At 43.6% G+C, this 21,506-nt stretch overlaps 1 protein-coding gene and 1 long non-coding RNA gene across 4 annotated transcripts in view; both read right to left on the bottom strand.

Moving 5' to 3' along the window:
* LOC109283927 (uncharacterized) overlaps positions 1–7,677 on the bottom strand; it is a 54,078-nt gene extending 46,401 nt beyond the window's left edge. Inside the window, exon 1 of one of the 2 annotated variants that reach the window (XR_009460913.1) lies at positions 7,063–7,677. This is a non-coding gene — a long non-coding RNA (uncharacterized LOC109283927). The remainder of the gene's footprint in view (positions 1–7,062) is intronic. The other variant, XR_002091243.2, reaches the window with a different exon arrangement.
* A 1,601-nt stretch (positions 7,678–9,278) lies between these two features.
* CPLX1 (complexin 1) overlaps positions 9,279–21,506 on the bottom strand; it is a 250,319-nt gene continuing 238,091 nt past the window's right edge. For both annotated transcript variants that reach the window (XM_019490768.2, XM_019490769.2), the window contains one exon: positions 9,279–13,449. In XM_019490768.2, coding sequence (XP_019346313.1) covers positions 13,252–13,449 — 198 coding nt within the window. In that variant the 3' untranslated portion in view covers positions 9,279–13,251. The remainder of the gene's footprint in view (positions 13,450–21,506) is intronic.

Genomic DNA, 21,506 nt, shown 5'->3' with positions numbered 1-21,506 from the left:
ATCCCTGACCAGAAAACTGCTTCCATTTCCATGACATTCTCTTGCTTTGTACTCGCACACAACTAGTTTCAGGTTTGGGGGGGGGGAGGGGGGTGACTCTGCCATTTGTTTGTAGATATAGAATCTCATGGGCACAAGAATGCCCCCCCCCCCAGTATGCCGGCATACTTGTAACAGACCTTGAAGTCAATTTCCTCTAACACTTCTGTCTCTTCCCCCTGGTATGAGGAGGTCATTAATATACATGAGGTATGTAACAGCTGCTGCCGGATTTGCAGCAGGGCTCAGGATCCCTGCAAAGGCAGACTGGGAAACCTTGCAGAAAGCTGTTGCTTGCAAAAGCACATGCATGTTTTTCATGGTCTTCGGAGGCAGGAGAGGGGAGGGAACTCAGCTGGGGGACTCAGCCAGGCTCAGAGAAGGGAAGGAACCCCGGGGATCACAGAGTTTAGGGAGGAACCGCCCTGCCTGTGAGGTGAACCTGCCCTTACTGATGGGGAAAAGACAACCTGATATTCTTTTTCCCCTCCCTGAGGCAGAGGGACCCATGTGGAGGAAAAACAGCAATAAGGTAGACTTGCCTAGGAGGGCAGGGCGTTGGTCTGGGAAGGCTCTGGGGAGAATTAACGGAGAACCAGCCTTGGGCTGGGTGGGTGATAAACCCAACATTGTTTCAGTTATTGGCCAAAGGTGCCATGTCTGGGAATTGGAGAAAGGCACTTTTGGAGAGGGTGGGGACAGTGCGTGTGTTTTTTGCAGATACCACAGACAGCTGGAGCAATGGAGAGTTGCTCTTCCCCACCAGGCTCTAGCAGAGAGCAGGACTTTCTGAAGCAGCAGAACCAGCCATGGTTATTGTATTGCCAGTGTGAAGGAGAGCCAATGTCTTGTTAACCCTGTGTGCTCCTGCTGAAATTCACTGGAGTCTCAAGGTTTAAGCTGAGAAGTTGTACCCAGGGCGTCTTTGATTCAATTTGTACAGAGTGTTTTAGTTCATTGATACCTGCCTTCAACAATTAGATTATTGATACCCTGTTCTACTATTAACCTCATTCATATGAGGACTGCTTTGTAAATAATAAACTGTGTAAATAGTTAGACTGTATGTACTCCAGTGTGGGAAAAAAGAAAGCACTCCACAGAGAAGTGGCCCCAGCCTTAGGGGCTGGGAGGTTGACCAAGGTTATTTGACACCCCAGGACCCTGAATCCAGATGTGGCTGTGGGTAGCACCGTGGCTAGGGTTACTGGTATAATATGGACACATGGGAAAGAAACTCTTGAGAAGTTTCACCAAAACGTTAAACAGCTTCCACCCCTCCATCAAACTAACTCTGAAATGCTCCACCAAACAAGGTAATTTCTTAGACCAGGGGTCACCAATATTTTTTTGTTGAGTGCCAGAAAAACCCACCCCAAACACAACTTGCAAAATGTTGGAATGGCAAGGGCAGACAGTTGGGGAGCTGCAAGAGTCCCAATCCTTGTTGTAGCAGCACAGCTGCAGCCCCTTTTTTGCCATCCACCCAGAGACACACATGCCCCCATCACCAACAACAAGCTGGGCCAGGCCCCTGTGCAGCAGCTTGCAGCCTCCCTGCCACAAGCTACCCGGGCTATGCGATGGGTGGTAGGGGCCTGCCCAGAGCCTAGGTCAGCTCAGGTAAGTGGCAGGGAGGCTGCAAATTGGTGCACCAAGGTCTGCAGAGCCCCCACCTGGCTCATTGCTGGTGATGGGTGCACATACAACTTGGGGTAGATAGTGGGAAAGGGGCCAGGGCTGCACTGCCACATCGATGATCAGGGCCTTCAGCTCCTCTTTTGTCTCCCCAAGGTGCATGTGCATCCACCACCAGCAACAAGCCAGGCTTGGGCTCCGCAGACCTTGGCACAGTGACTTGCACCTCCCAGCTGGCCCGGGCTCTGGGCAGGCCCCTGCTGCCCACCACAGAGCCTGGGCTGCTTGCAGCAGGTGGCAGGGAGGCTGCAAGGAGCTGCACCAGTGTCTGAAGAGCACTGGCCTGGCTTGTTGCTAGCAACAGATGCATGCATGCCTCTGGGCAGACAGCAGGGGAGCTGTGAGAGGCCTGCTCCTTGTTGTGGCAGCACACGTCAAGCCCCCCGTCCCCCTTCTCCACAGCACACATGCCAAGCAAAATGCCTTCACATGCCATGCTCTGGCATGCATTCCAGGGGTTGTTGACCCTTGGTTTAAGCACTACAGTGGAGGTTTGCAATAGCCACTTTGCCACCACATCATATCAGATACCAATTAACAACCAAGCTACATTATGCCACCAACTTTCACCCTAATCACACCATTAGATTCATCATCTACAGGCAAGCTCAACATTACAATCACATCTGTTCTGATTCTACCAACATGAATGAACATCATAAGGATGTGGAGCAGGGTGTCCTGAAATTACAATACAATCCCCAAACTAGCCCCTAAGAGCAAAGCCAGATTCAAACCTCATTCAACCTGCTACAATACCAACTCCAGAACAAGGATACCAGAATCCCTCTGTTTGTCACCTATAGGCCCCAGTTAAAAACACCTAAGACATAAGTAATGATCTCCAACCCCCCCTGGAAAAGGATGACCGTCTGAAAGTAACCATTGGGAACACACTTTTACAAGAGGAAGACTTTAGTTTTAGCTATTGTGCAATCAACTCTATATACACTATGCAAACGCATGTAAATCAGGACAAAATATATTTTTTAAATTAAAATGTTATAGTAGGCATTTGATTTTTTTAGTACATGATTTTTTTTCCCCCAGTTCCAAGATGGTAAATCCCTGCCCCCCACCTGCCTGAAATACTTCCAGGGGCAAGGGGAGAGACATCCAGTGACAAAGGTCAGGGGTGGGACTTCCAGTCCCAAGATAGCAACTGGGGGGCAGGGCACCTGTCAAGAGGAGGGGCTACCCTTGCAGCCTTCCACAGCTCACCAAAAGTCATTAAGCAGCCCTCCAGATGAAACAATTACCTTCCCCTGATCTAGAAGGGTTTTTTTCCTAAACCACATCAGTGTCATATGCCAATCCTCTTCTGTCACAAATTGCAGAAGTGGCCCTTGGTCTGACTCCAGAACTGCAATTTGGCCTGCGACTTGGACTCTACCTTTGGATTCCCCTACCTTGGACTCCTCCACCTCTAGCTCCTGCCCTCCCCTGTGGCTTAACCACTAGGCTAGACCACCTACAACCTGCTCCTTATACTGGAAGCTAAATTCACTATCAACCACCAGAAGCAGGCCTTTTACCTCTGTGGCAATCTTGGCAGATCCAGACCTGGCCATTCTTTCATAGTGCTGGATTGCTCAGGAACCACTGCACCCATGTACCTTCCGTTTCCAGAAGATGGCCTCTACTGAGATTGTCCCAAATATATTTAGTGAACTGCTGGTCACCAAGAATGCCTTTGCAGAGTGGCACCAGCATTTGAAGCAACCCTAACATCCAGTACAGGTCCTGACTGACCCCAGGAATCTGGAGTATCTGTACTGAGGAAGGAGTCTCAAACAGTGACAGGCCCACTAGTCTTTGTTCTTTTCCAGTTTTGCAATTACATATGGATCAGGGGCTCACAATGCCAAGGCAGATGTATATCCCTCCTTCAGAATAGGGTGTCTCCTCAGCTCATCTCCCACTATCTGTTGGTCACACTGAATGTGTTAAGCAGGTGTTGGAACAGTACCAAGTGTTTCTTGAACTACCACAAAACTGATTGGGCCTCCCTTCCCCCCTCTCCCAAAGAGTGCCGCTGGCACTTCCAGCTGCGCCCTCAGCACTTCCGGGTTTGGTATCCGACTGCGGAGGGACCCCCCCCAGCTAACACTGCTGCAGCTGTTTGCAGATGGTCCCCACTTGGCCCACCCTTGCCATCATCTGTGGGCAGTCACTGTGCTGCCCCAGCCTCAGGAGGCATGCGTCACCTATAAAGTAGGGGACAAAGTATGTCTGTACATGCCCCCACATTGGTGCGAGTCTTCCAGCACACATCCAGAAAAGTCTGGCCCAAGAGAGCACCCCAGGAGGGGGTGGTGATGTAGTGAACTGATGTCCATCTGGGGCAGATCCAGTACCAGGCCCTAGTTGAAGGCAATCAGACAATCAATACAAGTCATCCCTCAGGAAGAAGCCCCACTGACACTGCCTATATACATTCATAAACCCAGACCAGACAGCAATGTTCTGCTGCCCAGACAGCTCACCTCCTTCCAGCCTGTTTGTAACTCCTAAATCTGACTGTCCTTTGAATCTGCAGCTTGTGACTCTGCTCTGAACCTCTGACTTGGACCCTTCTGCCTCTTCCTAATTGCTCCTATTCCAGTCTTGCATCTTCTGGCCTGGATCATGCCCTAATCATGACTTCATCTTATTCCTAATCCAGGATAGCAAGATGAGGGCTGACACCCAGCTGGACCTTGGCTTCCACTCCAGTAAACCCCTGACCTTACACATGCCACACAGACTGACTGCCAACAGGCTTGCCAACCCTAATGTACATGCCTGTGTTCACAATGCAGGGATTATAGGTTCACAACCTGGATTTAAGTGCCAGAAACATCACTTATGAAGCTAGAAAACTGCCACTTATTTTCACACAGAGAAACAGAATTCTATCCTAGTGGGTAAGATAGGAATTAATGTCTCAGTAACAAAGAGAAATAATAGACTGACCTGAATTGTGCTAAGAGTTCAAAGTTTCTTATGTGCATGTATTTGTACTCTACATTACTTTTTTGGCACTACCAAAAATGCTTGAGGCCATTCATTATAGCTATGGAAGGGACCAGTTACATTTACACTCCACTGTAATTCAGTTTCAGACCCGTCCCCACTGAACTCAGTGGCAACCAGCGAGTTCTGGCTGACTTCAGAAGAAGGATTACTGAGTGTATGGGCCCAAGCTTTTGAATCTAGCCACGTTCCTGAGCAAGTCACTGGTGGACAAGTTCAGGCAGGATAGCAGGGACTTTGCCTTGCTGTGGAACTGAGCCTGCAATGCTATATGGTGCTTCAGGAAGTGCATTAGCTAGTGCTGGACATGGTGCAAAGTGAAGCAGGTGCTGGGGGTCTTGCTGCTCCCATCCCAACTGCATCACTGTCACCTCCCATGTTAGGACCTGCCTATAGATGTTTCTGAAGGATGCTGTGTGAGCCAAGTACACAGGCCTTGCCTTACTTGGGTTTTGCCTTCAGGTCACCTTAGAAGTCACCTTGAAGTGGGAACTTCACACATTCCATGGACTGGCACTTCATCTACACGGCTCATCTCAACTACTTCCCTCTCAATGGTGCCATTTACTATGAAAAAGACAAGAGGTGCTAAAAGTGCAGGTAGGAGTATGAGACCCTGTCCCACATCCTATGAGGCTGCAAGCCCCTTGCAGAAACATGGCAGGTCTGCCACAACACCATCCAGGACCAGCTGGTGAAAGCCATCTCAGCTACTGTTCTGAACGTCACTATGAACTACACCATCCCAGGCTGTGGGAGCCAGCTGCGCCCAGACATTGTTGTGACGAACAAAGACAACAAAAAAAAAAGTCCTGATGATCTATGTGACCAAGAACCAGTGGCAGGCTTTCACCATTTTATTTTATAGCCACTCAGAAACAGGCTGCTGGAGTTTCTGCTTTAGCCACATTTCTGTAGCTTAACCCAGAATTTCTATTATTTTGTTATACATTTACAGCAACAACATATCATTCCAATTTTTATATAAACGAAGAAAATATCCAAGAGGGAGGCATTTATACAAAGACCTTTAGCGTGCTCCCTACAAGAGGGTCAGCTCTGTGCAACTCTGCCTGTGGCAGAGAAATCCCTGTCCTATGTCAATAATCTCTGGAGAAATCACCCAGTTAAGTGGACACCAGTATGATCTTTCATTCACATAGAAACAGACTGGGATTCGTGTTCTTAAAGGAGAGAAGCAATTCTGCTCTCAGTTACTGTCCAATTTTTTTAAGTATGAGGTAAGACTAAGGCCTAAGCTAAAATATTTAAAAAATCCTTAAGGGGACACATATGTGACACAAGGTAGTGTTTGATATCCCCATTAGATATAAACAGACTAGTCTGGGCACTGGACACCTCTGAGATACTTCAGCGCAGCTAATTAGCCCAGCTGAAAAGCAAGATATAAATGGCTCAGCTGGAGTGCCACACTCATGCTGCTTAAGTGCCATTAGTATCTGAGCTCTCTTGGGTACCTCTGCATGGCACTATATGGTGCAAATGAAATAATGAGAATACAAGTTTGAAGAAAATTTGTTGTAAAGAGGAGATACAAGATGATTGTGTTTTACATTTATGTAAATTATTTGATGGGTGTAGGTGATGGTTGTGTTTATTTATTCTGAGATTGTGTATGCAGATTATTTGATATTTTATACTTTATTAATTTTAAAAGAAAACCCCACCTCTGCATGGCACTGCATTATGTTAGGGCAGACATATACCCCTTCTGACTTAGGAATCCAGCACTCATTAGAAGTTAATGGGTTCCTAAGACCAAGCACTTCAAAAGGTATTTAGGATCCCAACTTGGGCTGAAATCACTGCACTTGAGCAGCTAGGCCTGAATGCCCGAGTCAGGTGCTTCAGAACAATTCACCTTCTTGTATTTAGAGAGTTGTGGTATGGTTTTAAACTACTTCAGTGTATCACAAGCCTGGCCTGCCATGACCTGCTAGATCCTGTGGCATCCAACACCTCCACTTTCTCTTGCTTTGAGCATGGCAATAGGCCCCAAGGCATCCACAGGCCTAGTTACTGCCCTCCTCACAGTCCTCTGGGCTCTTAAGTTCCTCCTCACAATCCTTAGGCCTTCAACAGCCCTAGAGAGTTTCCCAGAAGTCTCCAGGCCTGGCTACAGCCCCATTGAGTTCAGACTTCTCTCTTTCACAGTTCATAGCAGTTTTACAGCACTATCTACACCATCTTCCCTAGGTACCCAGTGCTTCCTTCTACCTCTCCAGCCACTTCAAGGCCTCACATATTTAAAACTGCAACATAAATACACATGCAACATGGATCACTTACCTTCAGCATAAAGCCTCTAGCATGACTTCCTTTTCCCTGGGCTCTGCAAAGGTCCTTCTGTAAGCCTAGTAAAGCCCTTGGCCTCTACTACTCTAGTCCCCTGACCTGTCCCTCCCCCAGTAGGCTGCTCTCTCGTGGGTCTCGTTGGCCGAGTCTTCAGGTCAGCTGTGGTCATTCTCTCATGATTACCCTGTTGTTTACCACCTGGAGTCCTCCAGCTTCCTGGCTCTGTGGTCTGGCTGTACTCCAAGTGCTGGGGTACCAGCAGCAGTTTCTTCCACAGTCTCTATATTTCCAGAGGCTCCTATAACACCATGGAGCCAGCCTGCAGCTCTTCACAGGGCTATGGAGCCTGACAGCAATTCCTACGGGGTTCTGGGGCTTGGCCTCAAGTAGGCATACCAGAGTCTTCTTAAATGTGCCTCATTGCTTTCTGGCTCTCCTCTCTTCAATAACAGGGCAGAGGGGCCCCATTACACAGTGCTGCTTTATGTCTGGACACAGTTATACTGATTTAAATGTGGCTGGTATCACTAATTTACAATGGCCAATTTTACAATTAGGAGCACTTTTCAATCAGTGAGTGTGTGTTCACACAATTTACACCTATTTAACTTAACTGATTTTGCATGCATTTAAATTAAACTAACACAACTTCTGTATGTAGAGAAACCCTTGCAAAGTTTCTTTTCTCTCTGGTAAAGGGATGCCGTCTAGTACCAAGATGGAGAAGAAATACTCTGCTCTCAGGTGATTGCCTCATCAGCTTTCTCACCAGCAGGAGGATATACCTGGGATGAATTTGACCCAATATTTTGAAATAGGAACCTACTTGCCTACACTGCTTTTAAATAATTAGTAATGGCTACCCAGTAAAGTTCTTTCTGCTGCTTTTCCCCTGGAGGATGCTTATATCTGACAAAGTGTGCTTTTGAGAGGGGAAAAAACCCCAAAGCAGATTGGATCAATTTATCACTTGTGATGCTTTTGAAACAATAAGCCAGAATCCCTGACAAAATAACTGACCACTTACATTGCTCTTTTAAGCTTACAAAAGGATTTTGCTTCTTTTAGACAGTGTTAGAGAAGAAAACACAAACAGTCTTCCATTCATGAATGGGTTTTCTCAAAACATGGGGCTCTGGAGGCTGTATGTTATGTACTGTTCTCTTCCCCCCTTTCTTACACAACAACGACTGAATGACACAAACCCCAAACTCAGCTCTAAAGTGAACGCTCCACACCTTCCATCTTAGTACCTGAATCCAAGATGACATTGAATTTAAGACAACCCCCCAATAATTAGTTTCTAGACATAGAAAATTATAAAATTGTACAGAATCTAATTATTAGAGGGTCATCTTAAATCAATTCCCCCCCTCCCCCCCTTACTTCTGCCACAGGGAAAGCAGCAGCAGGGAGGCTGGCAGCCTGAACCCTGCTTCTTGTCCCCCCACCAATTGCCCACATACCACTTGCCTGCCCCCACCCAATGACTGACCCCTGGCCATTTGCTCTCCATACTGCCTGCTACCCAATGCTGCTGCTTACCTTATGTGGTGACTTGGCTCCAGCTCTGGCACTAGCCCAGGGCACGGAGCACACAGGGACTTCAGTCCCAGTCAGGCATCAATGGTGGCAGTAGTTTTGGCCCTGGTTCCAGCCCATGTGGAGCTGGAGCTGCAGTCACAGCAGCTCCCTTTCCGCTATACAATCTCCACACTCCCCAGGGATACACCCCGTGGTCTCCCCTACACTTCCCTTCTCCACACCACACAATCTCCCCTATGCTTTCCTGGACCCTCCCCTCCCTCCCAAGTCATAGTAGTGGCTGCAGCCACAGCCACAAGACAAGGTTTCTTTTTACCCATGTTAAATGGGGGAAAAAGCCCTATTTTGAATTGAAGTAAATCTACTATTTTCTATCCTCTACCCAGCAACTGGTGAGAGTTTCAAACATGGTCCTACTTTGGCTTAACTCTTGACACAAATAAACAGTTCATGCCTTGCTCCAGGAGAGCAGAGTTTAGCCAGTTGTTTGGAAAACTGTCCTAAATGCTGTCTTGCCCAACTGAAGAATTCCACACTTGTGTCTGTATTGAAGTTCATGTTTCTAAATGATGTTATTGTCATTTTATTTGTACTTAGAGCTATATGTACCCTGCATTTTCATTTCTCAGTTCAGTGTAATAGGAACTTCACAGGAAAGCATTGCAAAAAATGTATGAAATCACTTTATTTTTTTATTGGCTGTGATTCCATTTAAAAGAGCATTATATCAGTTACCCACATCATGCAGGAAAAGGTAGCAGGCAAATTACAAACTAAATGTATATTCACAAAACCTCTACTGTAAATCATCTTTTGGCTGCTTGGAAGGTACTGCATGCATGTTGGAGACAGTGTGGGAGCATTTCTATTAGAAAATGCACCATTTAGGAAGGGTGCTACCTTTTGGGTATGTTTGTGTGTGTCTGTGAAAACAAGCAATTTTTTAAAAGACAGTTACTGAAACATTTTACTGACTTAACACACAAAACATTATCTTGATAACACAGAATAAAACAGATACAGACACATTTCATATACAGAGGACATTACATTGAGGTCACAACAACTGGTTTCTAACAACGTTTATGCTAGCGCAGTAAGCTTGTCCAAGAGATGTATTCAGCAGCATTGATATGATCTTTCTTTGACAAAGGAAAGGGGGAGGACTAAGCTAACAATAGTACTAGAAACATAGACAGAGAAACTCCAAAGTGATTTAGCACATGATCTAGTCTCTCTTTTTTTTAACAGAGAGTATCATTCATAATTAATATTGCAGTCTGATTTCATATGGCTTTCTCTAAAGATAGATGTAAGTTCATGAAGGTCAATGTCAAACTAAATTATTTGCCTTCCAAAGAGTGGAGGCCTTTTGATTTTTTTTGTTAAACAGAAAGGCCCTGGAGTTGTGCAGAAGAAAGGACAGCAACAAATAGCTGCCCACCTTTCTGTCTAATGAAAAATCAGTCAAAACCAGATGACCTCATTTACCTGAGATTGAACATATTGATGATACAAATAAAATGATGGCATGGAAACACAAAGAGATATTCAGAATCCAAACAATGAACCATGTTTCTCTTTGGTCTAGTTTGAGTGCTTTGACATCTGACCAGTGCTTTGTGTGGAGTTTTCCCAGTTCCCCTCACCCTTTTCTGTAGTGTTAATTAGCTGAAGGTGTTGGGGACCATGTTGGTGATTCAAGATGGGGATGTGCCCATTTCAACTTTGTTCAAACTGTGTTAGGCACTTTGCAAGTGGAGAACCCCTTTGAAAAAGACTTTGTTTCTGGCCCGTAACTTAATCAAGATACCAAAAGTTATTTGAGGCAAATCTTGTCAGTGCATACAGTCCTTGTCCTCTTAGAGCTACTGGCCAACAAGTAACTCACAGACCGCATATTCTTCCTATCAGGTTTCTTTATCAAAATAATTAAAACATAAATATCTTGGGCCTATACCTGCTCCTACTGAACTCAGTGGCAAACAGACAACTCCTGTTGACTTCAGTGGAAGAAGGACTGATGAACGATTCCATTTTCAAGTGACAGAGCTGAGCTGGAAGACTCCACAATTCTAATGGTTTCTTAGGCTTTATGAATTTTGCTAGATGACCTGTTCCCTTGCTCTACTTTATCATCCTTTCTGCAAAATTTCATTCTCTTAATAGGTCAACTCAAAAACCAAATGGAATATTTATTAAAAAGCAACCCCACTTGTAACTTGCTTACTATGATCAGAAGGGAGACCATGTAGTGGAGATACTGATGTTAGTACAACTAGGCAATGGCTTGTTTGAGAAAAATGATGGAATTCAATAAGCTGGTATAAAGCGGGACAGTCAGTCTCCACAAGAAAATTCCCAAAAAACCCAACACAGAATAACAAAAAAGAGAAGGGGCAAGGCAGTAAGTGCTGTACATGTTTTAGGAATGCAGCATCCAAGGAAAAAAGTGGCAGAACAGGCTGATAGCTAATGGAGGAAGGTCAGGCAAATGATTGATAAGGCAAGGATGGGCCAAAAAAAGCCCACAGAATGGTATCTTCTTTGTGGAACCTACAGTATGATACAGTGCACTACAGAGTCTCTTGGGCTGAGGATGATTTTGGGGGCTGAATCCTCACACAATGTGCCTATTTCTACTCCATCACTCACTCACACAATGATCAGACACACTAAAATTAGTAAGACCATTTGGGCACGTCTACGTGTCTATGGCGACATTGTTACATCTGTTGTTACAATGTCTCTGGTGACATTGTTACTGCATTATGATTTAGTACTTCCTTTTGGAAGTAGTAAATCACAGAGCAGTAACAGCGCAGTGCGCACTGTGCACAATTATTTTTAGCAGCTACTTCACCATAGCGGTACGCTATAAGGGGGGAGCACATTGCTACAGTGAAGTAGCTGCTGGTCATGTGTACAACCCCGCAGATGCTATGTCAGTGTAACACATTGTTACAGCGATGTGGTGTCGCATGTAGATGTGCCCATTGAGAAGTATCCTATGCTACCTAATGTGAATAGAGTTGGTGCAAACTAAATCCACATTAGGCCTGATCCTAAAGGTCATTGAAACCAATTGAAAGAGTCCCATTAACTTCCATGGTCTCTGGTTCAGATTCATATTGATATCTCACAAAAAGAACATCAAACAAAGCTACCACTTTAAGGATGAAGCTTTAGATGTCCATATTGACTCTGACCACAGAGCTGTAAGACATGAAGTTCAGTTCTCCAAAAAAACAGATCAGGTATATGAGAAGCATGTTACAAATCAGATTGTGCACATTTATGTAAGGCAGCAACTCCTTGGGGAAATGGCTGTTCCGGTACAGTACTTCAGTACTTACCACACTGGGTTGGGAGACCTTCTAAATCAGAGCCTGATATTTTAAATAAATTGGTAGGACATTACTAAGTAAAGTGCAAGCACCCAATGGTGCCACAGAGTGTTATAATAATACTTAGCTCCTGAGCAGCACCTTACAAGCATTATCCAACTGATCCTCACAACACCCTTGTGAGGTAGGTGAGTATCATTATCTCCAATTGCCAGCTGGAGAAGCTTGGGCATAAAGATTAAGTAATTTACCCAAGGTCATGGGGGAATTAGCATCAGAAAGAGTAGCAGAACTCAGGAGTTTCTCCCTCCTGGTTCTCTTCTCCAACTCTAAAATCACACCTCTCTCCCACATCCTTAAGGGGAACAGTACATATTTACAACACTTACTGAGGACAAAATATAGTTCCTGGAAACAGGGCTGGGTATGGCATTAGTACACACAACTTTGCAAAAAGAGGAAGGTTGGTTAATCGATCTGTTCAATCATGGGTGTTTCACACCCCTGGTCTGGAATGTTCTGTACCAAAATACTACAGAACCAGTTTGGTTTAGATCTGGTTACAGCACCTTTCAGACTAAGATCTGGTCTCACTTGTAGTTATATGGCTATTCCCAAAGCAACATGACTCTTGCTTAGATTCTGAGGCTTTTGATATCTAATATCAACAATGAGTGCAGAAGGCTCAGACCTTCTACAACTTTAAGAACAGTGTTAGAGGGAGGAATTACACATGGTTCAATTTCCAAATTATCTCTTATTTATGAGGATTATGGAATGAAACAGAAAACGTGTGTTGCATTGGGTATGAAGACATCCCTTGTTATGAGAGATGCGCTCCACAATGAACAACCAGGTGGCCCAATCAAATCTCATATAATAATAATAATAATAATTAAAGAAAACAAAAAAAGCCACTGTTCACTCATAGTGAATGCTCCTTCCTGCTTTTGATGGAAACAAACATGAAACTGTTCCTTTTCTCTGCTTAATGTACAGTTGCCTTATTTAACATACATAGTACTATGGCTTATAATAAAAGTTGTGTAGACTGCAGCTCATTAATCTTTACATCCATTCAGAGGCATCTACTGGATGTGACTATATACAAAATAGGAATGGGATGGAATCTGGAAGGGGAGGGCCTGGAGAGGTCAGGGAAGGGAATTATAGTGCGTGAAAAGAAGGGAAGATAGGGTTGTGTGATGTGTGTGGCAAGATTGTAAATTCCCATTTGACAATGAGAAATCCATTGCTTTACTGTTCATGACAGTCTGACAGTCTGCAATCATTACTTCTTAAACATGTCTTGAAGAGGCCCAGGTAGATATTTGATGACTGTGTCTAGAATGCTTTCCTCTTCCTCTTCCTCTTCATCTCCACAGCCTGGAGGTATGGCCTTCTTTGGACGTGTCAGACTTCCTTCAGCATTTGCTTCCAGTGCAGCCTGAGCCTCAGCTTCCCTTTCTTCCTTCTTCTTTATCCCATACTGCAGGAGGAAAGAACAGACTGTCAAGACATTCATCAAACAGAACAGTGGTGTGCTGGGAGTATGGTTGGGGGTGGGAGGAGAAGGAGGGAAGAAGATCGTCAAATGTTGACATTTGTTCTTACAAGGATCCTGGCTCACCACAGTGTATAGCATTAAATAATCATGAACCTTTACATAAGAGCCCATTTTCAAATGTCATGTCAGTCCTGATGTCAAAAAAACCTGAGATGCCATGGAAATAGAACTGTACTTCATACTCCTGTGACATAAGGATAGTTATAAGCAAATTCCTATTCCTTCTGAAAGGAGAAAAAAATGCTATAAAAGAAAACTCCTGCTTAGGTGCCATCTATTGCACTGATGGTTAGGCCACTGACCAGGATGAAGCAAGCATTTTTTTTTATACCTTTAACACTTTTGAATGGCATTTCATATGATTCCCTCTAAGCTTTGCTTTGCTTCAGTGAAAGCCAATGAGAATTTTCCCACTGAATTAGACCAGAACTCAACATTTTAAAACCTGGCCCTACAGGCCTACACATTCAGCTGAGAAGACGTGAGAGCGCTGAATCAGGATGTTCTGTACGAGAACACTACAGAGTCTGTTCTAGATTTAACAGCAACAAACCTTCCTTGTCTCTTCTTGAGACACACTGTAGTTTTGGAGTGCTTTTTTCTGTATGAAAGATTCTAAACTAGTAACTGGGACAAAGGGGTATTTCTAACTTGCACTCTGAACAGGGGTCAAAAGGGAGCAGAATGGAGGTTTTTGTGGAAGATTTTGGATTTAATGTCTATTACATAGTTGTCTGTGACTACATGGACTGGACTTGGTGATCTACCAAGTCCTACCTAGTCTATAGTCCTAGCGTAAGACTTTATTTTGAATCACAAGTCCAGGCAGATACAAAAATTCACAAGGAAAATAATTAACGAACAGGGAAACAACAAACTAACAGAACCCCCAAAACAAATGGATGGGTGACTTGGCTGTAAATGATGAAGTTTTAGATTTTCCAAGTGGAAGAGATTGTGTATTTTATTGCTGCCCTGTTCTTTAATCACAGATTATACAGAGAGACCTTTCAGCCCAAAGTATGTCCTGTTGGAAGCTACAGACTCAATGGTCACAAAAAACTTTGGCAGTATTATGTATTCTGTATTTACCTGAATCCAAGACAACTTTTAATTAACGATGACCCTGTGATAATTAAATTCTATTTATAATAAATTATAAATTAATTTGAACTTTCCTTGTACGAATCTAATTATTAAAGGGTCATCCTAAATTCATCCCCCAACAACTGTATCAGGGAAAATAGCAGTGGAGGGCAAGGGGCCAGACCCCTGCCCCTTGCCCCCCTCCATGACTGTGTATGCCCTCCTGCCTCCTGCCCCCAGTATGACCTTCCCCCTACCCCTTGACCCTTGTGCCTGTACCTGCCTCCCTGCTGCCCTGCCTATCTCCCTGCAATGGCTGACCTCCCTGCCACTTGCTTCCAATCTACCCTGCCATTTACCTCCATAGCATGTGCCTCCTGTCCCTTGCCCTCTCTGTGCCCATGCTTGCCCCCTTCTGCCTGTACTTGATGCCTCTGCCTGTCCCTCCTGCTCTATGCTCCCCCTATCATCTGCCGCCTGCCTGCTGCTTACTTTCCGCAGTAGCTTTGGCTTTGGGGCAATCAGCAATTGCAGCCCTGGCGCTGGCCCTGAGCCAGCCCAGCCAGGTAGAAGCAGTGGTGACAGCTCTGGGCCTGAAGGTGGGGCCAGATCTGGAGCTGAAAAGAAGCCTCATGCTCCTCCCCCAACCTTGCAATCTCCCTCACATTCTCTGTCGTCAGCCACATAAGCCACCCTTCCACTAAACCACCACCTGTCCCAGGCCATTAGTCAAATCTAAAATAGACATTTTTTCCCCCCATGTTGACTGGGGGTGGGTGGAGGACTTATCTTGGATTCAAGGAAGTACGATAAATCTGATTCATGCCGTGTGTGCTAAAACATACTTAAGCTTCCAGGTAAAATGGATATCTGAGATTTGCTACTCCCACTGATCATTCAAGCCATAAAACTCAGGTTTTACATGGGCAACAGAATCTTATTCTATGGTTATTTTATTAAAGAATGCTAACATTTAATAAAGGAATGTAAGATCTACAAGACTGAATCAGACTGGAGTACCAGTAATACCCTATGGCAGCTCTGACCATGGTCAACACTGGCACCACGTGGAAAGGTTCTGGATTCAAAGTTCTAAGTTTGGCTTATCTCAAGCACAACATTTTTTACATCAGCACTCCCAATTTCTTGTCTCTCTCTACATCTTTCAATAAGTTTTCAAGCATTAGTCTTCCTTGCATAAGAGCTTAATCACGTTTCAGTCTGTTGTGGTATCAAAAAAGCATTTAAACTAAAACAGTTACATATATACTTACATTACCAAAAATACCTTAAGCCATTCTTGCCTGCTTGCAATCATTTCAATTTAGCCAAATTAAGGAGGCACTTCATGAAAAAAAGGTTAGGGGGTTAGATTTTCTACAGAATGACTTGTCAGTCTGCTCTGAAAGTAATTTTTTGTAAGAATTCTTCAATTGCACCAATATTCTAATTAAAGTACTGAAAGCAATTAAGATTACATTCAATATATCAGATCCACAGGTAACTAAGTACCCTGAACCTCTGTAAAGGCCAGAAAAACACTTTGCAAGAATAAGTGTTTTTGAAAAGAAAATTACATGGGATTTCAGAGAGATCAAAGGATTACACTGGTACACAGTACTCAATATTTTCTTGGTATCATTAGTGCAGTGCTGCTGAATAGGCATACCGCAGATGCTCTTTTCATGATTTGTTCTTTTTATTTCTCCCATTATGAAAAGCCAGAGTAATTTACCTGTAATGCCAACAATTCCTCTCCATTCTGCGACAAACCCTTGACTCTGAAGTATTACAGGTCTCAACAAGAATCTGCTAAACACTTTAATTCAAGAAAAGTTTTCCTGATTTTTCTCCCTGCCACCACAAAGTTTTCAGTGACAGGCTGAAAAGATTAATACAATAGGCTAAAAGAAACCTTGAAGTCCAGTTAATTTCAAATGCCAACCCCATTCTGTGTGCATTTGGGACATTTGTCTCATTATATTATGGCCATTTGATACCAAACACCATTATAAAATCCTTCATTCAAATTCACTGACATTTCATGGAAACGAAGATATTTAAGATAAATTATTCTTTAGTTAGGCAAGTTGTTGCCTCAAGTGGACTTGAGTGTGGAAGGGAAATTCTGTTAATTGGAGCAGACTGCATTGAAGAGAGAGTGATTCATTTTGCTACATGAGAATTGTTTTTTCTGCTACTTTAAATTAACTCCTCCTAGAGAGTCATAGGCACATGTCACTTCTTAATCCACAGTACAATGCATCCATAATGTTTGGCTTGCCACCCAAAGGAGAAGACAATAACAATAGATTTTTTTTTTTATATGGCACTTTCAAACTCTAGATGTCAATGTCTTTTCAAAAGAAAGGAAAGTACAATTATCTCTAGATTACAGATGAAGTCAGTGATAAAGTGATGTGAATCGCTGGACTGTGGGCACATCTACACAAGATATTTAATGCACAGTAGACTAATTCTACTGCACACTAATGTGCACAGCAAAAACTATGCTAATACCTTAATGCACAGTAGTATTAGTCTACTGCGCATTAAGCATCACACATAAAGTGTGCAATCACACTAATGCGCACTACGGCAGCCTACTGTGCATTTATTTAGTACTTGATTATACAAGTACTACATTTTATGCACAGTAGGCACTGTGCATTAATAAACCTGTAGATGTGCCCTGTATGTGGTAAGTGATTGCATCATGGAACACAGATGTTTTGTTGCACATCACACTGTAGCTGATGGTTCACAATTCCAGTATAAAACCTGTTTTTATAGATTTTTTCTTGTTGTGTGAATCAAACATTTTTTATATAAAGAAGAAATAGAAAACTCAAATTCTCTTGTGGGCAGTTATGAGACATCAAAAAGGTTCACCGTTAGGTTTTCAGTTCACCACCATAAAACTCTACTGCTGGAACTACTACCACTCTATTTCCTCCCCACCAGGAGCTTGAGTTTCAAAGTCAGTGAGCACTTCCATCCCCTGTTGACTCCAAACACTAGTATATGCAATCAGGACACTGTGCCATTGTTAACAGGCAGGCATCTGCACAGTGACTACCTATTAACCATTATTTGATTTAGCTCCATTGCCTTTTCAGCCAGCAGAAATGCGGTTGACAATAACAATCACAAGGTACTGCATAGAAAAAAAAAAATCTTGTGGCATGAAATGCAGAGGGAAAAGAAACAGGAAGGTAGAGGGAGAAATGGTTTCTGCTTATTGTGAAGTATGTATGGGAGAAAGAAATAAACTACATGGCCATCTGCCAGATATGACCCAGGATTACAGCTGGCCAATAATTTCTCAATACCTTCTTTTTAAAAATGGCTGGCAACCAAACTAATATCTTTGTATGGAATGCTTTTGAAGAAATAATGGAATGGAGGGGAATGAAAATACATAGAAACATTTTGTTTTGATTTTTTCAGAATATAATGCTTCGTTTTGAAATGTGAAACATTTTGTTTCAACGTATTTTACATGAAACTTTTCCACTTTTTTTTAAATGAAATTTTCCTTTAAAAGAGACCAGGATTATTTTTAATCAATTCGATTTTAGTTTGTTCCAAACTGATTTCTTCTCAGCCTCTATTTTTTTTTGGTAAGGCACACAACTGGAAAAAACTTTGCCATTCTCCCAGATCTAGAATGGTGCTCAAATGTGGAAGCAGTGGACATGTCTATACATGAATTTACATGCGCCTAAACATAATGCGCCTTACCCCAATGCGCATTACGGTGCCTTAACGCAGCATTACGGCCTACCTTGCTCAGCACCCTGGACAGCTCCCCTCCCAGCCCAGCTGTAATCTGCTCTCCCTGTTCCTCCTTCCCCACCACATGAGAGTGGTGATGGCCGGAAGGAAAAGTGGCAGCACTTTGCAGCTGCTGGTGTCTCTCCTGCCCCAGAGGCAATGCAGCCCCTGCAGTAGTGGGATGCCTCACTGCCGGCCCAGGATTTGGGCGCTCTCAGGCGGGCTGGGATTACGTCCCACAGCAATGCCCAGTCTGGCTTTCCCAGCTCCAGCCACCATACTGGAAAAACACCCAGCTTCCCACCCACCAGACGCTCCTGGGGGCTCTGCTGGGCTCAGTGCTGGCAGGCTGGGCTCAAGACAGGCAGGGGTTTGGTGCAGTCCCAACCTGCCTGCTGTCTTGGTGGGAGACGCAGCACTGGCTTCTAAGGGCGCCTGAATTTCGGGCTGGCAGTGAGGCATCCTGCCACCACAGGGTTTGCATTGCCTGGCCAGCCAGCCTGCTCCTCTGTTTTAAGGCAGAAGAGACACCAGGGGCTGCAAAAGCACCCACTGCTTTTCCTTCTGTCCAGCGCTGGCTCATAATGTGGGGCCCCATGGGCTCTGCGGCAGCCAGCACAGCCGACCTAGTGTTAAGGCGCAGTACAGCATCTACATGTGGGTTATGGCACCTTAACTAATCAGGCCTAAACTGCATGCCTGCTTTATGCAATTTACTCAATGATTCCATCTGCAGGTGAATGACTTCAGTATACTGGTTTGGTGTCAGTCACAGTATAATAATACAACATGTAACATTTCTATGTGCATTTCTCTTCCAAGGCATGCTTTTGTCTTGACAAATATAAGATGTGAGATAATACCTTTTAAAACATATTATCTCTTCTTGCCTCATCCTTGAATTGCAGCTTCAGTAAAACATCTTAGAAACATTGGTACACAAGACTGGAAGGGGCTTTGGGGCAATCAAGTCTAGGGCCCTGCATTCACAAACAAATGTTTACACAAGGAATTTTGAAAATCACCTCTTCTGTGCCTTACATACAAGACACAATACCCAAACCACCAACAGCACTCTATAATGTACCATAGATAAAAGTAAGAGAGATGAGAGCACTGTCAATGACCTGCTACTACAGCAACAGGGAAATTGTTTATTAATGGATGGCTGGAAAATCCTAGGAAAAGGACTGTGAGCCATGTTACACAGGAAGGCAAGAACTCTCATAGTTTATGTCAATCTGGCCTAAGGGGAAAACTTCTTCCTGACACTAAATTTGGCACCCTCATCAAGCAACTCCAATCTTAACTGTAGCCAGTAGCCCAAGGCTTCAGAAGAAGGTGGGGAAAGAAAAAAAAACCAGGAGCCAGTGGAAAGGAAAAAAATGGAGTGCTCACTGCAACAATGATCCAGCAAAAACCCTTAGGCATGGGATTACCAGACACCTTCCACACACACAGTGTATGGACACTTGGCTCCTCCTCTCCCTTTTCCTTTAATCTTGATCTCTAGATTAAGTTTATCTGACAACACAAATTCAACTACTGCCTTTAAATTGGCAAGTCTCAGATCTCTTTCTTTACTCCACATCCATCCCCTTCTATCTACATGAAAATCTGTCCCCACTAAAATCTCTCAGGTATTGTCTGGCCATAGACTCAAGCTTAACATGGCTAAAGCCCAGCATTTCTTCCCCCCCCCCCCAAGCCATGTTAGTGACCTCCGCATCCCACATGACACTTTGCTGCATCCTGCATGACACTTAGCCCCACAGCCTGATTATCATTGTGACTGCAACATCTCTCTGGAATTTTCAGCCCAAGGTTACTTTTCAGTATTTCAGATTCTGCCTGCATAACATTTTTTAAGATAAGACCTCTTCTATCTGTCCACATAGGTAACGCTTCTGTCTAGGTTGTCATTGTCTCATATTTTGATTATTGCAACACCCTTCTCCTGGCTTTGACAAATGCAGTCCTGCCCAATTTATGTCAATCCAGAATGCTGCTGCAAAGATCATTTTCCTGTCTTGATCACAGACATTTTTTTTTTTGGGGGGGGTGGGAGTAGAAGGGGGTTGTGTCCTATAGGTGAAGCTACATGCCACAGGGATGGTTAATAAACCAGTATTGGGCAAAATATATTTTCCAGAATTAAATTAAAAGCTATATTTCTTCTTAAGAAACAGAGTGCTTTCTTGACTTTATATCACCCTCCTTTCTTTTATGTTCTGTTGTAACTTTCCCTTTTCAGGGGCAGGAGTGAAATTTCCCAGATGACAGTGCTTCTCTAGGGAAAGTAAAAGTCACTCAGACAACCTGGCTGATTTTTTTAGTGGATGTAAAAGACTCAGGAAGTGATCTTGATCATTCAAGCCCTGTGCTGCCAGCCTCAATACTTGTGTCATAGACAAGAAATTGTGTTTCAGGTTGTTTCTAGAAGGCTAAGAGAAGTTAAGTTTATTGAGCAATATTGTGTCAAGTTCTTATTTTCCTGGTAAATTTACATCAAATTATCAGTGCCTTTTTACAGCTTGTGCTGGATGATACAAGAGCATGTAATGTAATATACTACAGCAGTTACTATGTTGCAGCATTTCCCAAACTCTGACAGATTGGGCACCACCAATTTAAAACAATACAACCTTAAGTACCACCATAAAATGTTCCAGTTCAAGCTTTAGTACCACCAGCAAATTTTTGTCATATACAGTCATTATAATAAATGTGTTAACGCGTACCACTGACAGGTTGACTGTGTACCAATGGTGGTACACATACCACAGATTGGGAACTGCTGCTATACTGGATTTTAAAAAAAACGATTAACTTTTAACTGCTAATCTAAAAAACATCATATTTGTGCAGTTGATATCAATTCCATTTGGTGTTTCAAAAATCAGGGTGATCTATCCCTATTACTACATTTATGCTTTTGCTGAGATTGGGATTCAGCTGTATTAGATGCATCATATACATATAATGAGAGACAGTCCCTGCTGAAAAGATCTTATAATCTAAGTATTCATGGCAGGCACAGATAAAGGTACTTTCTGCTCTCTGCAATGTCAAGTGGTTTGGGTTCTAGTCTGGGATATGTGAGATCTGATCATAGG

The sequence above is a fragment of the Alligator mississippiensis genome, chromosome 3 (genome assembly GCF_030867095.1).
Source record: "Alligator mississippiensis isolate rAllMis1 chromosome 3, rAllMis1, whole genome shotgun sequence".
Lineage (NCBI taxonomy): Eukaryota > Metazoa > Chordata > Crocodylia > Alligatoridae > Alligator > Alligator mississippiensis.
Note: the sequence above shows the minus strand (reverse complement) of the source record. Positions and strands in the feature narration are given on the sequence as shown.